General features: G+C 41.8%; 1 protein-coding gene across 1 annotated transcript in view; it reads left to right on the forward strand.

The window, feature by feature from the left end:
• Positions 1-9,464, forward strand: part of KNTC1 (kinetochore associated 1) — a 65,990-nt gene extending 56,526 nt beyond the window's left edge. The window contains exons 54-63 of the mRNA XM_061169124.1: positions 198-333; positions 991-1,086; positions 1,454-1,510; positions 4,231-4,285; positions 4,375-4,438; positions 5,007-5,136; positions 6,496-6,585; positions 7,052-7,197; positions 8,010-8,100; positions 9,379-9,464. Of these exons, the coding sequence (XP_061025107.1) occupies positions 198-333; positions 991-1,086; positions 1,454-1,510; positions 4,231-4,285; positions 4,375-4,438; positions 5,007-5,136; positions 6,496-6,585; positions 7,052-7,197; positions 8,010-8,100; positions 9,379-9,399 (886 nt within the window). The 3' untranslated portion in view covers positions 9,400-9,464. The remainder of the gene's footprint in view (positions 1-197; positions 334-990; positions 1,087-1,453; positions 1,511-4,230; positions 4,286-4,374; positions 4,439-5,006; positions 5,137-6,495; positions 6,586-7,051; positions 7,198-8,009; positions 8,101-9,378) is intronic.
• Positions 9,465-15,873: the final 6,409 nt, after the last annotated feature.

Raw genomic sequence — 15,873 nt, forward strand, 5'->3', positions numbered from 1 at the left:
TGGCAGGCGGATTCTTAACCACTGCGCCACCAGGGAAGCCCCTCAAATTGATTTCTTTCTAATATTCCATGACTATATTTAGAAGCCTAAAATAGACATTTAACAACAAACTGTCCGATATTTCCAAGGGTTGGCTTTTATTTTAAATGTAAATATGGTCGGTGAGGATGGCTCCTATACATGCCTCTGTTTTCCAGATCTTATTTGAAATGTATAACTTTTCTGGCATCATTTGAGGCTCTGAATATCCCCATCACATATGAATTATTTTGCAACAGTCCTAAAGAAGGAATGATTAAGGGTCTATGGAAAAACCACAGCCACGAATCCATGGTATGTACACTGAGTCTTCCGGCAGTGGGGCCTCCGTCTTCTCAGATGCTCTTGTGTTCACTCAGCTGCCTGCCACCACTCAGAGTTCTGAAAGACAGAACCAGAGAAACTCTTGGTTCCTGAACAGGTCTACTGCTCTGAGGGCTTCCCGACTTTCCTATCCTGGCAGGTGACAAGGCAACTTGGAAGTCCCCTTACCCGTCTCCCTGAAAGCCTGAAGCCATCCCTACCTACCCGAGGGAACACTTTTATAATCCCTCCCCAAGTCCTGCCTGTGCTCATCTAGACAGACTGTCCCTGTGTAGGGAGCGTTGTTTCTCTTCCTTCGAGTTACTGGTGGGAATGTAGTCTCTGAGGCAGTTGGAGCCCAGGGCGAGAAGGGTATGAGGCCAACAGGCAAACTGTTCTAGAACAGAAGAAACAAAGTGGGGAGGAAGGGGAGTCTGAGATGCTGTTTGTGAATCCATAACAGCAAGAAAGAAAAAGAATAATTTTTTTTTCTTTCCCTAGAGAGATGAGGGCCTTCACTGAAATTAGGCAATAGACACACTTTGACTATAAGCATGTTTTGTCTTTAGCTGCCCTACCTTTTCCAAAGGTGGTCTGATTTACTGGTGTCTTGAGACAGTATGATTTTTTTTTTTTTGTCTGCTTCAGGCCGTAAGGTTGGTGACTGAGCTTTGTTTAGAATACAAAATCTATGACCTGCAGCTTTGGAATGGACTCTTGCAAAAGCTTCTTGGCTTCAAAATGGTAAGACTCGGTGCCCTAGACTGCAGTATATTTTAAAGATTTTGCACAGCATCTCCTAAACATTTTGCACTGATACTTGTTATTGAACAGATGGATGCTGAAAACATTCACTCTCACTGGCTTCATGCCCAACTTAAAGAACTTGGCGTTAGGCCAGAGAAAGTGCAAACTCAAAACTGACATAAATTTCATTGGAAACAAATGGAAGTTTCCCTGGCCTCTTTTGATGTTTGTGAATTTGTAAGTGACCTTCTCTGGTGGTCCTCATGGAAGATAAATTTTACTGATATTCTTGTGAAAGTTTAATTTTCACACTGGAATTTTCTGTTTGGGTGGTCTTCAGAACTTTTGTGTTTTATTTTTTCAGATTCCTTATCTAAGGAAGGTTTTAACAGCCATTTCTAGCATCTATTCTCTATGGCAGGTATGTAGTTTTCTAAAGTAAATTTTACAGAATTTAATCTTTCCACTCACCGGCTAGTGCTGGGTGCACTCGATTAAGTAGTCAGCTCCTCAGCGAAGCTGCAGGGTGCTGTTCCATTGAAGTGGCGCCTGGACCCAGAATGCTCAGCTTGGACGTTGTCTCATCCAAGACATCACTTCTCCCAGTTCTGCAGGCCTCAGGAATCACGTCTTCATTTACGCCTTCAAAACACTTTGGCTCAACTATAACACTGGTCACGGTATAATTTATTTAAATCACACATTCGACTGCCCCTCTTGAACTTTGAGGATCCTTAAAGTCAAAGACCATGTCTTATTCATCTTTTCTAAATTTCATGTGTTGTTCACACACATAATATATATATAATATATATATAATAGAAATATATAATTTATTCTTAGTTTAATAAATTAGAACATATGCTGAGTAAAACATGAAAATTTTTCTTTACCATTTCCCTTCATAATTATCTCCCCAGAAGTGACTACTGTTGACAATTTCTTATGTTTTCTTCTAGAGCTTTCCTGTTATCATATAAGCAAGGGTGTGGGCGCGTATATGTGTGGGTGTGGGTGTTGTGTGTGTATGTATTCATTTTGGTACATATAAATGCAATCACATTCTAGACAAAGTGTTTTTTCCACATAACAATGGTATCTTGGAGATTGTTTCACATCAGCACATATAGATCTTTTTTTTTTTTTTGAGATATAATTCACACGTAAAATTTACCCTTTTAAAGTGTACAGTTAGTTGGCTTTTAGTATATTCACAAAGTGTGTTACCAACACCACTATCTAATTTTAGAACACTTTCTTCACCCTGAAACTATACCGCATATCCATCACGGATCATTCATTACTTCTTCCCCCCTCCCTCCAGCCCCTGGTAACCACTAATCTACTTTCTGTCTCTATGGATTTATCTATTCTGGAAATTTCATATCAATGGAGTCATACAGTATGTGGCCCTTGTGCTTCTTTCACTTACCATAAAGTTTTCAAGGTTCAGCTACATTATCGCATGTATCAGTGTATCATACCGTTTTTTTTTTTTAATAAATTTATTTATTTATTTATTTTTGGCTGCATTGGGTCTTCGTTGCTTCACACGGGCTTTCTCTAGTTGCGGCGAGTGGAGGCTACTCTTTGTTGCGGTGCGTGGGCTTCTCATTGCAGTGGCTTCTCTTGCTGCAGAGCACGGGCTCTAGGCACGCGAGCTTCAGTAGTTGTGGCACACTGGCTCAGTAGTTGTGGCTCGCGGGCTCTAGAGCGCGGGCTCTAGAGCACGGGCTCAGTAGTTGTGGCGCACAGGCTTAGGTGCTCCGCAGCATGTGGGATCTTCCCGGACCAGGGCTCGAACCCATGTCCCCTGAATTGGCAGGCAGATTCTCAACCACTGAGCCACCAGGGAAGTCCCATATCTTTCCTTTTTATTGCTGAATAATGTTTCATCATATGGATAGACCACATTTTATTTATCCATTCATCAGTTGATGGATATTTGGGTTGGTTCCACTTTTTGGTTATTATGAATAATGCTGCTCTGTGAACATTTGCGTATAAGTGAACATATGTTTTTGTTTCTCTTGAGTGTGTACCTAGGAGTGGAATTATTGGGTCTTACAATAACTATATTTAATCTTTTGAGGTATTTCATTATTTTAAATTCTTAATTGTTCTCCAAAATGTGGAATAAAATGTATCATAAGTTATTTAACCACTCCTCCTATTGATGGAAATTTATGTGTTGTCTTATTCATTTTTTGAAATTCTTTCTCTCCTTCCGCCTTTCCTATGGTCCTAGCACAATGTCTGGCACATACATAGACTTAGTATAAATTTTGTTTTCTGAACTGAGTTCTGACACTTTTTTCCCAAATGCAACAATAATGAATCGTGGAAAGATACATGGACCCCATTGTTCATAGCAACACTATTTACAGTAGCAAAGATACAGAAGCAATCTAAATGCCCATCAACAGATGAGTGGATAAAGAAGATGTGGTGTAGATAGATAGATACAATGGAATACTACCCAGCCATAAAAAAAAGAATACAATTTTGCCATTTGCAGTAACATGCTTAATGAATTAAGTCAGATAGAGAAAGACAAATACTGTAAGATATCACTTATATGCGGAATCTAAAAAAATAATACAAATGAGTGTGTATGTAAAACAGAAACAGACTCACAGAGAAAACAAACAAGTGGTTACCAGAGGGAAGAGGGAAGTGGGGAGTGGCAAATTAGGGATATGGGATGAAGAGATACAAACTACTACATATGAAACAGATAAGCAACAAGGATATAGTATATAGCACAAGGAATTATAGCCATTATCTTATAATAACTTTTAGTGGAGTATAATCTGTAAAAATACTGAATCACTATGCATATAATATTGTAAATCAACTATACTTCAATTTTTTCAAATATAAATAAATAAGAGGGTATTTTGCAGAGCAAAATTAATAATAATGAATCAGCCAGGATTATATGTTAATATCCTGAAATATACAGTTATGAAGAAAATTCTCCTAGAATCTTAATGATCTAGAACTGGGAGATATCAACTTACAATTTTGGTCTTAACATCAAGAATATAAGCTCTAAGTGTATATAGTTCTGTGACTGCAAAATAAAGAGAGGTTCATAAGATCCCAGACATGAATTCTTTAATATACTTGTTTCCGCAGGTTCCCTACTTCAGCAGAGCCTGGCAGCGCGTGGTTCAGATACCGCTACTTTCAGGTATCTTTGTCTCCCCTCTCCCCGACACACTGACAGTAGCATTTTATAGTTATGTGTATAGACACATTATTGTTGCTTTTTATTTTCAGCCTCTTGTCCTTTAAGCCCCAGTCAGCTGTCAGATTGTTGTGAGAGTCTCATCGCTGTCCTAGAGTAAGTAAAATATTTGTTTTCCTACCCCCCAAAATCAGATTTGTTGCTTATAAAATTCCTTTCTAATAAACGTTCCTATGAGTAATTCCTTTTTGGGGCAAAGTTAAGCATACCACTTGATTTGAAAATAAAATATCTCTATTATTTTTACAATGTCTACTTTCCACATGCAGTGCAACTAGTAAACTTATATTCAACCTGCATTCCCTAAACTTTGTACCCAGTTTTAATGTGAGTATAGAGCACCTTTTGTGACTACCGTAAATCATACAGTGTTGTCTCATAGATTTTGAGTCTTCTAAGTATTCGTCTTTAGCCATGTATAGACTTTCAGACACAATTATAGCTGCAGTCAGGAGTCTGTGTTCCTGTAGATCAAGTCTTTTATTCCACGAAGGATGTCATAAAAGGCTCAGGCTACTCATTACTAGGCATACGTTATGCACCAGCACTTTAATGTTTAAAATTATTGAAACCATAGACAGGTAACCACTGTGGAAAACTAGGAAGGCCAGTATAATCTAGTGAATATGACAGGTTATTAACTAATTAACGTGCTCTCTTGAAGATGTCCAGTTTCAGATGATCTTGACCTGATCAGAGTGGCCAGGCAATATGTCCAGTTAGAGCTTCCGGCTTTTGCATTAGCCTGTCTAATGCTCATGCCCCACTCGGAAAGAAGGCACCAGGAAATAAAGGTATCTTGGAAATTGTTCCTCCGGGACTGCCAAGGGTGTGGAAGGTCTCATGCTGCATGTCCCCTGCAAAAGGTTCCACTCTCTTTTCACCAAACCTGTAAAGCGTGAGTGGGGTGGAAGGTTTGTGTGGGGGTCTGGTGGGAGGCAAGACTGAGAGACAGATGAAGGTTTGTCTGAGGGATGCCCGAAGAGGAGTTTGCACCTTGTTCTGTATCAGTGGGGAACGGTGAATTTTCCTGCCAGAATAAAGTGAAATGATCAGGCAGTATTTCTGAAGGAATAATCCACGTGGGCCTGATCAGAGGAGAGAGGGGGCGAGAAGTGAAACTCTTGGGAATCATTGCATTTGAATAGGAATTATCCAACAGTCTTGTGGCTAGGCAGGGGAAACCTGAGGGGATAAGTACCTAAAGTAGGGTGGTGGCGGGCTTCCCTGGTGGTGCAGTGGTTGAGAGTCTGCCTGCCAATGCAGGGGACACGGGTTCGAGCCCTGGTCTGGGAAGATCCCACGTGCCGCGGAGCAGCTAGGCCCGTGAGCCACAGCTACTGAGCCTGCGCGTCTGGAGCCTGTGCTCCGCAATGGGAGAGGCCACGATAGTGAGGGGCCCGCGCACCGCGATGAAGAGTGGCCCCCGCTTGCCGCAACTGGAGAGAGCCCTCGCACAGAGGCGAAGACCCAACACAGCCAAAAATAAGATTAATTAATAAAGTAGGGTGGTGGCAACGAAAATGAGCTAGGTGGGAAAGATGCTGCTTTACTTGGTGATTAGATGTGGGAGATAAAAGAGAGAAGAGTCAGGTTGTGTGTGGGTGTCTAACAAAGGCACCAGGAGCATTCTGAGGATAGAACTTTTAAAAATAACTCCCATCCCCTTTATACTATAGAATAAATAGAACAAAGCATTTGGAAATGTTTTACAATTATTTCCCCACGGGTAGAGAAGCCAGTACATAGAGATCTATATAAATGAGCACACATAATTTTTATTTCTCACTTGTTCTATTCGTTGCATTTTTTCAGAGCCATCTGTGCCTGTCTTTGACTTTGTTCCTTTTTGACTCTTCTTAAACTCATCCATTGATGCTTTTCAGAGTTTTAGTATTTAAATAGATTCCTTTTGGCACTTAGAATGACAAAATGCTTATTAAACAACTCTTTGCTGTTGGAATAGTTATTTGTAAAATGCTTTTTTTCCTTATTTCAATAATTTTGTTGTTGATGTTGATAGAGGTGGTTTTTTTACTATAGTAGATATGCTTTATGATATTTCAAATTTAAAAATGAAAACCTTCCAGGTTTGACAGAAATTAGTAGTAATTATACTTTTCCATTAATTATGTTTTGATTTTTTTCTCTAGAATTTTCTGGGCTCGTGTGACCCTCAGATCATTTTACAGCAGTTAGAGGAACATATGAATACTGGCCAGCTGGCAGGGTTTTCACATCAAGTAAGAGGCAATTTCCTCTCCCTTTTGTTATGAAAAACTTGATATTAGAAGGTAATAAATTTTCCCCAAACCAAGATTAAGCTGAAAACTTACCATCTCGATCTGTTTGTTAATATATACAATTATTTTGCTTTCATTAAAGCCTCGTTAAATTTTTAAAAGGCAGGGACCCTGGCTGTCTTGTTTATTTAGTGCTCTACTCAGTGGAAAATCTGTAGCCTTCACTACTTGTCATTGTGAACAGTTTTCCTTGCAAAAAGTCCCAAAGTGCTTAACAACAACTTTTTATTTATTCACTGTATACTGAAATGGACCAAAGCAGTCCCCCCTGCCCACCCCCTCAAAGAGGAGGCTTAGTCACGATGCGATGATAATTTAACTTCTAATTGTCAGAAATGTTTTGGTATTGAATAGAATGACATAGCATCTAACACATTTGCGTATGATGATACCTGTCATTCTACAGGTTAGAAGTCTGGTGCTGAATAATATCATAGATAAGAAGGAGTTTGGGATTTTGGCAAAGACAAAATACTTCCCAGTGTTGAAATCACACACAATGAATACCCACAACGTCACTGAACTAGTAAACTATTTGGCAAATGAGTTAAGGTAAGTTAATAAAATTGTTTAAAAAACAACTTAATGTAGAATTTCCTTAAAATTTATCTTTATTTTGGAGGAAAATATCAAATAATCGTAAAGCTATTTGATTGTAATTAAAGGCTCCAAATAATTAAGCTGTAGCATCACTACGTTACACATACCTTGCTACTAACACATACTAAGAGGTTAGTTGTCTTGTAATCCGATCTCTTGGCACATGAACTTGGAATCAGACAATTAATCAAGCTGCCTGACTTCCCAAAATAGTCCTGCTCTAAAACCCTACGTTACAACTTTACTCCTTAGACACTTGACCAAAGAATCAATAGCTATATGTAACATAATTTTTGCTAAGCTTGGTTATCTAATTTTCCAGCACCCACAAGTTTAGAAACAGTAAGCTTCTTGGGATAGGGCTCGGAGGGGATTTGGAAAGTAAAAAGAAGGGAGAAATGGGCTGGCACAGAAGAAAGGGAAAGCTTAGTCAGGATTGAAATACTTCTGGGTCCGTCCCTACATTTGATCTAACTGTGCTGATCCCTGGAAGGTGTCACTTTCTCAGGGCCACGCCATGGATTTCTTTCTGGTTGTTTACCACTTGTGATCCAACCATAATTACAGGTTGTCATTTATGAACAAGTAGTATTTTCTGAGGTAAAATTGATAAATATAATCAACTGCACATACCTCAAGTATGCCACTTGATAAATTTTGATATGTGTATACACCTATGAAGCCATCACCACAGTGGAAAGGGTAAACGTATTTATCACTCCCACGTTTTCCTCATGCCCCTCTTCTTCTTTCTGATTTCATAGCCTAGATGAAGCTTCAATCTTTATAACTGAATATTACAAGCATTGTGGGAAACCTGTGGCACCAGAAGCCACTCCCTGTGAAACTCTGAAGGTAAATCTGGCCCAGAGTTACTGGGTTCTAACCTGACATGATTTTTATTTCTAGGGTCTTAAAATTGAGCCAAGCTGTTCTGGAGATAAATGTATTTTTATGCGTGACTGCATGTATTTTTATATTTCACTTTTTGTATGAGAGAGTCCCAGACCAGGAATCAAGAGGCCTAGGTTCCACTCTCAGCTTTATTTATTTAATTTTTTGGCCACACCGTGCGGCTTGAGGGATCTTAGTTCCCCAACCAGGGATTGAACCCTGGCCCACGGCAGTGAGAGGGCCGAGTCCTAACCACTGGACCGCCAGGGGCTCCCCGACAAACTAAATTTTAAAGGGCATTGATTAATGTTGTGCTGGAGTATCCATTGCTTTTATTACTTCTTCTTTAATTAGCTAAGACATATACGTTCACTATAGAAAAACAAAAGGAAATCTGGAAGAGCAGAACTTCCCTGGTGGTCCAGCGGTTGAGAATCCGCCTTCCAATGCAGGGGACGCCAGTTGGATCCCTGGTCGGGGAACTAAGATCCCACATGCCGCGGGGCAACTAAGGCCACACCACAGCTACGGAGCCCGTGTGCTCCGCAGCTCGCGTGCCACAACTAGAGAGAAGCCTGTGCGCCATGACGAAAGATCCTGCATGCCACAACTAAGGCCCAATGCAGCCAAATAAATAAATAGATAGATAGATAATTCTTTTTAAAAAAGAAATCTGGAAGAGCAAAAGTAATAATAACAAGAAAACTGATAACTTTGAATCTCAGAAACCAGAGAGAAGATCATTGTTAACAATTTGGTTTACATTCTTCCAAATGTTTTTGTGTATAAAATATGCATGTAAATCACTTTTATTCCTGTTCTGAACTTAAATATAAGGTAAAATTTTTAATTTTGATCACGTTTTGGTAGTTTTAGTGGACGTAATTAAGTTATTAGTGGTTTTTTTCTTCCCTTGGTCCAGATCAGTCACATTAAAATAAGCCTGCATTTTGTTAACATCCATTAATAACTTCTCTTCTCCATTTCCAGTCTGTTGTGCTCAATGGCTTAAGATTACTTTTTTCAAAAAGGGAGAATATTGATTCAGGAGACAGATTTGTGGCCCTTAAAATGTATCTGTTTTTCTCCAATCATATCTGTCTAAAATGCAAAATAATCTCATATGTAGATTTTTAGCAATATAGTTAAGGGCTTAAGTTCTATAGTTTATCAAACCATTTTCTATTTAAAAAACTAAGTGACACTCATAAAAATGCTTCTGTGTTTCTTCCCATTTAGGTGTTTCTTAATGGATCATAGTAGATCATCAAAACTTTTTTCAAGAAGAATAAGAGGATGTTTGGAATCTGTTATCAACTGACCCTATTTATTACAGTTTTTAAATTGTGCAATCTGTGTACAGTAGCTATTGTCAGATGTTCCTCGAGAAGTAATAACTAAGGTGCTTAATAATAGCATAACTGTCTCATAAAGAACTCATGTCACAAATTAATAAATGTTTTCTTTGCCAGTTACATGTATAACTTGTAAAGACTATTAGTTTTTTTGCACTCTGTATGAAGGAAAGTTTTTTGCTCCCCCCATAAGAAAAGCAACTACTTATATCCTGTTTCTTCCATCTATATAAATAAGAATATCAGTCTTTTTAACGTCATTCTAGTAAATATGTATATAATCTTTACTGCAGAGCGTATCCGTTAGTGGCCAGCCAGAAATACAGAAACCACTCTAGCTAGTTGAAGCAGAGAAGGACTGAGTGTCAGGAATTGGTTACAAAGCTGTCAAGAGGACTGAAAGGCAAAAGGGAGATGAAGAGGGGGCGCTGGAGAAACTAAAGGGAAGGGGCTGTTCGCTTAACATCAGAAGCTGCTTTGAGACTTCCCTGGTGGTTCAGTGGTAAAGAATCCGCCTTCCAATGCAGGGGACACAGGTTCAATCCCTGGTCAGGGGACTAAGATCCCACATGCCGCAGGGCAACTAAGGCTGCGTGCCGCAACTACTGAGCTTGTGTGCCTCAACTAGAGAGCCTGAGTGCCACAACTACAGAGCCCACGTGCCCTGGAGCCTGTGTGCCACAACTAGAGAAGAGAAAACCTGCACGCCACAACTAGAGAGAAGTCTGCGTGCCACAACTAGAGAGCCCATGTGCCCTAGAGCCTGCACGACACAACTAGAGAAGAGAAAACCCGCACGCCACAATTAGAAGCCCGCGAGCTGCAGCAAAGAGCCAGTGCACCGCAACGAAAAGATCCTGCATGCCTCAACAAAGATCCTGTGTGCCGCAACTAAGACCCAACACGGCCAAAAATAAAAATAAAATTAAATAAACAATTAATTGATTTAAAAAAGAGAAAAGGAAGCTGCTTTGCCTCGGAGCTCGGGCGCTGCTGTTCCAGAGGCTGAACCTCCTCCCCCCGGCACTGCTGCCCACGCGGCGCTTGGTCACCCTCGGCTAGTGCTGCCACCTGCAGAAGGGAAAAGAGGCAGCGTTTTGCTTTCTCCAGCCTCCTGATTCTCATGCCAGTGCCAAGAAATAGCAGGAATGAACAGAAGCCATCTGGCAAGGGGTCTGGGAGACGCAGTCTGCAGGCTGTAAGCCCCTGGCAGGACAGGGCAGGATGGAAGCTGGCCTGCAAGGGCGGCGTGGAGTTGAGAGCCTGCAGCCAGGACCCAGCACACAGAAATGTCACTCACACCTCTATCCTGCCTGTGTAGTCTTTTGCTCTACTTGTGAATAAACTGAATTTGATAATACTAGAATTTGTTTGCCTTTGCTTTGCCTGTTGAGAAAAATATTATTTCTGTACAGGAAACAACGTAATATGACTAAAAACATGGGTTTTGGATAAAAAACAAGTCTGGGTTTGACCTCTGGCTCTATCACCTACTAGCTGTGTGATCCTGGACAAGTTATATAACGTCTCAAAGCCTTAATCCCCTTGTTTGTAAACCTCCTACTTGCAGGAGGTTTAGATGGTCATCTGCTTGCTCTCTTCTGGAAATTTACACCAATATTTTCCACAAAGCTTTTTCCTTATTTGGAGTTATTTCCTTAAGATACATTCCCAGGAACAGATTCACCAGATCAAAGGGAATAAAGGTTTTTTCTTTTTTTTTTGACCATGCCGAGTGGCTTGTGGGCTCTTAGTTCCCTAACCTGTGATTGAACCCGTGCCCCTTGCAGTGGAAGCTCAGAGCCCTAACCACTGGACTGCCAGAGAACTCTCAGAAGGACATTTTAAAGACTGGATGCAAATTGCCAAACTGCATGCATTTCAAAAGGTCTTCTTCACAAAAGCCTATTCCTACCAGAAACATGAACGTCTGCTTTACTGTATCCTCCCCAACGTTGGGTGATCATACTTTTTTTTTTTAATTAATTTAATTTATTTACTTTTGGCTGCATTGGGTCTTCGTTGCTGCGCGCAGGCTTTCTCTAGTTGCAGCGAGCAGGGGCTACTCTTCGTTGCGGTGCACGGGCTTCGCATTGCGGTGGTTTCTCTTGTTGCAGAGCACAGGCTCTAGGCACACGGGCTTCAGCAGTTGTGGCACATGGGCTTAGTTGCTCCGCGGCACGTGGGATCTTCCCGGACCAGGGATCGAACCCGTGTCCCCTGCATTGGCAGGTGGATTCTTCTTAACCACTGCATCACCAGGGAAGTCCTGGCAATCATACTTTTTAAAACTTTTTGCTAATTTGATAGGTGAAAATAGTGTCTCAGTATTTACATTTGTATTTCTTTAATATCTATGTTATTGAACCTTAAGAAAACTGTAATTATAAGCCTGAGATCACAAGTAGAGCCTGTGATTGTATTCTTGGGCATAAATGTGCAAGGAATGAAAGGGTCAAGTGGTGGCACTAGAACGTAACAAATGGAAATGAACGTTCTGGCTTCATGGACTCAAGCTGCGCTGAAAAAGGAGTTCTTTCCCAGTCTTAACACTGGTTTCATTGTTCAGAATAAAACTCTGGATGTTAAGTAGATTTATTGTGGTGATCATTTCATTGTATATACAAATATTGACTGATTATGTGGTACACCTGAAACTAATGTTATATGTCAATTATCCCTCAAAATAAAATAATTTTAGATTAGGAAAATTTATCAAATAAATTGGCGGAAGATTAACAGACATGCACAGTTCTGATAGGTAATGGGTTAGCTTTTGATACGCCAAAGAAGTAGCTTTATGGAGTATAAATATATTTGAATTTAAGTTCAAATACATAATTAGCCAGGATACTTTTTGTTGTTATATTTATTATATTTTTATTAGCCATGATCGGTTTTTTTTTAAATTTATTTATTTTATTTATTTATTTTTGGCTGTGTTGGGTCTTCGTTGCTGCGCGTGGGCTTTTTCTAGTTGCGATGAGCGGGGGCTTACTCTTCGTTGGAGTGCGCGGGCTTCTCATTGCAATGGCTTCTCTTGTTGCAGAGCACGGGCTCTAGGTGCGTGGGCTTCAGTAGTTGCAGCACGTGGGCTCAGTAGATGTGACTCACGGGCTCTAGAGCACAGGCTCTGTAGCTGTGGTGCACGGGCTTAGTTGCTCCACGGCATGTGGGATCTTCCCGGATGAGGGCTCAAACCCGTGTCCCCTGCATTGGCAGGCGGATTCTCAACCACTGCGCCACCAGAGAAGCCCAGCCATGATCGTTTTTATCTTTCCACTCTTGTCTCCATACAGCCATTCTCCGTCCCCTTCCCTAAGTATATTCTTAAAACATAAGCCCGATCTCATCTTGTCCTGCTTCACACTTTTTACTGGCTCACCATTGTCACTTAACATAAAATCCAAGTCGCCAACTGAGGCACACTGGCACCTTTGCTTAAATTAGAAACAAAGATCTTGATGAAATAAAAATTCACATTATGGGACTTCCCTGGCAGTCCAGTGCTTAAGACTCTGCGCTTCCACTGCATGGGGCGCAGGTTCGATTCCTGGTTGGGGAACTAAGATCCCGCATGCAGCGTGGCATGGCCAAAAAAAAGAAAATTTCGCATTTTTTTTTTTAAAGAGATTTTTAAAATTTATTTTATTTATTTATTTATTTATGGCGTGTTGGGTCTTCGTTTCTGTGCGAGGGCTTTCTCTAGTTGCAGCAAGTGGGGGCCACTCTTCATCGCGATGCGCGGGCCTCTCACTATCTCGGCCTCTCTTGTTGCGGAGCACAGGCTCCAGACGCGCAGGCTCAGTAGTTGTGGCGCATGGGCCTAGTTGCTCCGCGGCATGTGGGATCTTCCCAGACCAGGGCTCGAACCCATGTCCCCTGCATTGGCAGGCAGATTCTCAACCACTGCGCCACCAGGGAAGCCCGACAATTTCGCATTTTAAGACAAGAAAAACTTAAAACTTTTTCTCTACTTGTTTTGGCCTCCTCTCTAGTGTGCATTGTGCATCTGCATTATGCATAACCAGACCTCCCCTATGGCAGAAATACCTGCTCAACCATAAAGCTCAATTTTTCTTCTTCTAGCACCAGCCATGTAACTCTTTAGAACCGGGGTCCCCAACCCCTGGGCCGTGGACCAATAGCGGTCCACAGCCTGTTAGGAGCCGGGCCGCACAGCAGGAGGTGAGTGGCAGGCGAGCGAGTGAAGCTTCATCTGCGGCTCCCCCATCGCTCGCATTACCGCCTGAACCATCCCCTCCCCCGTCCATAGAAAAATTGTCTTCCACAAAACCGGTCCTTGGTGTCACAAAGGTTGGGGACCTCTGCCTTAGAAGATGCCATTCCTTTCGCAATCCTATCATGGGTCACAATGACCTACCACTCGCCTTGCATGTGCAGACATCTTTGGTGAGCACTATGTAAAATACCAATATATTGGTTCCCTTATAAATATTGGTGCAGGGACTTCCCTGGTGGTCCAGTGGTTAAGAATCTACCTTCCGATGCAGGGGACACGGGTTTGATCCCTGGTAGGGGAACTAAAATTCCACATGCCTCAGGCCTTGTGTGCTGCAACTAGAGATCCCTCGTGCTGCAACTAAGACTTGATGCAGCCAAATAAATAAATTAAATATTTTTTAAAAAGAAAAAAAAAAGGTTGGTGCAGAACAGACTGGTCAGACAACCTGGGGAGATACTGGGCTGCACGTAATGAAAGTTCTTAGCTTAAATACTTATGACTACTAACGTTACTAGCTATATTTCTTTCTTTTTTTTCCCTTAATCTTTTATTGATTGATTGATTGATTGGCTGTGCTGGGTCTTCATTGCTGTGCGTGGGCTTTCTCTAGTTGTGGCGAGTGGGGTCTGCTCTTCATTGCGGTGCGAGGGCTTCTCATTGTGGTGGCTTCTCTTGTTGCAGAGCACAGGCTCTAGGCGCACGGGCTTCAGTAGTTGCGGCACGTGGGCGCAGTAGTTGCGGCACATGGGCTCAGTAGTTGTGGCTCACGGACTCTAGAGCACAGGCTCAGTAGTTGTGGCACACGGGCTTAGTTGCTCCGCAGCATGGGGGATCTTCCCAGACCAGGGCTCGAACCCGTGTCCCCTGCATTGGCAGGCGGGTTCTTAACCACTGCGCCACCAGGGAAGCCCTAGCTATATTTCTTGTATTCTGCCTATTTTACAAGATTATTGTTTCTTGCATTACCAAATATGTGACTGGGCCTCAGATAAAATTAATGATGACCAGGGCTTCCCTGGTGGCACAGTGGTTAAGAATCTGCCTGCCAATGCCGGGGACACGGGTTCGAGCCCTGGTCCGGGAAGACCCCACACGCCAGGGAGCAACTAAGCCCGTGTGCCACAACTACTGAGCCTGCGCTCTGGAGCCCGAGAGCCACAAATACTGAAACCCACATGCCACAACTACTGAAGCTCGCGCGCCTAGAGCCCGTGTTCCGCAACAAGAGAAGCCACCACAATGAGAAGCCTGCACACAGCAACGAAGACCCAACGTGCCAAAAATAAATAAAAAATAATTAAATTATAAAAAAATTAATGACTAGATGACTTGAAATGATAAAAAATATACTTCTATAAGATCAATGATTGTAATAGTGTAGCTCTAGATATGGGAAGAAGCAACAAGAAGGAACCATTTCCTGGACCATAGCAGACCAGTAAGACAGGTGGTCCAGAGGCCTTTGGTTACTGTTAACAGGGGCCTAGTCCAGTAATAGCACACTGAGTGGCCCATCAACAAAATCCCCACCTGACCTGGGAATGCACATTCCTAGTGCCATGAAGCAAATTGGTCACGAAATGCCTCCCAAACCTTGGTTGCAATTAAGACTGAAAGGAAGGGGTTGTAAAATAAAGAATGGTGCCCACCATCTGGTTCTACGGGAATCTAGTCATTAGCTGCTGTAGTCACTGACCTACAATACCCCCTGAAAGGATGGGGATGAGTCACCTTGTGCTCTGGGAAAACTGGCAGAACTGGTCCCCAAATAGATATTTTCAGGAGAGGATTTTGTGAACTCAGTTTCTTGCATCTTCCCATGTTTAGAAAAGCACTAAAACCACTAAGCTGTCTCTCCCTGGTGACTAGCAGCAACCTTCTATCAAGATGTGTGCTTGATTGCACGTACCCCTTCACCAAAATCACATCTATACTCACTTCCCCCCTTACCTCTTGGGAGCAGTCCTCAGAGCTCTCTGAGACACTCTCCCAACTTATAATCCTCAGGTTGGCTCAAGTAAAGTTTTTCATTTCTTTTTTAGATTGACTATTGATTAATTTTTTTTGTCAACACTCTCTAGGAAGATTTTCTATAAAAGTGTTCTCCTCTTGGTACATCTACCCGAAAAAGGC

Source organism: Eubalaena glacialis, chromosome 15 (genome assembly GCF_028564815.1).
Source record: "Eubalaena glacialis isolate mEubGla1 chromosome 15, mEubGla1.1.hap2.+ XY, whole genome shotgun sequence".
Taxonomy (NCBI): Eukaryota; Metazoa; Chordata; class Mammalia; order Artiodactyla; family Balaenidae; genus Eubalaena; species Eubalaena glacialis.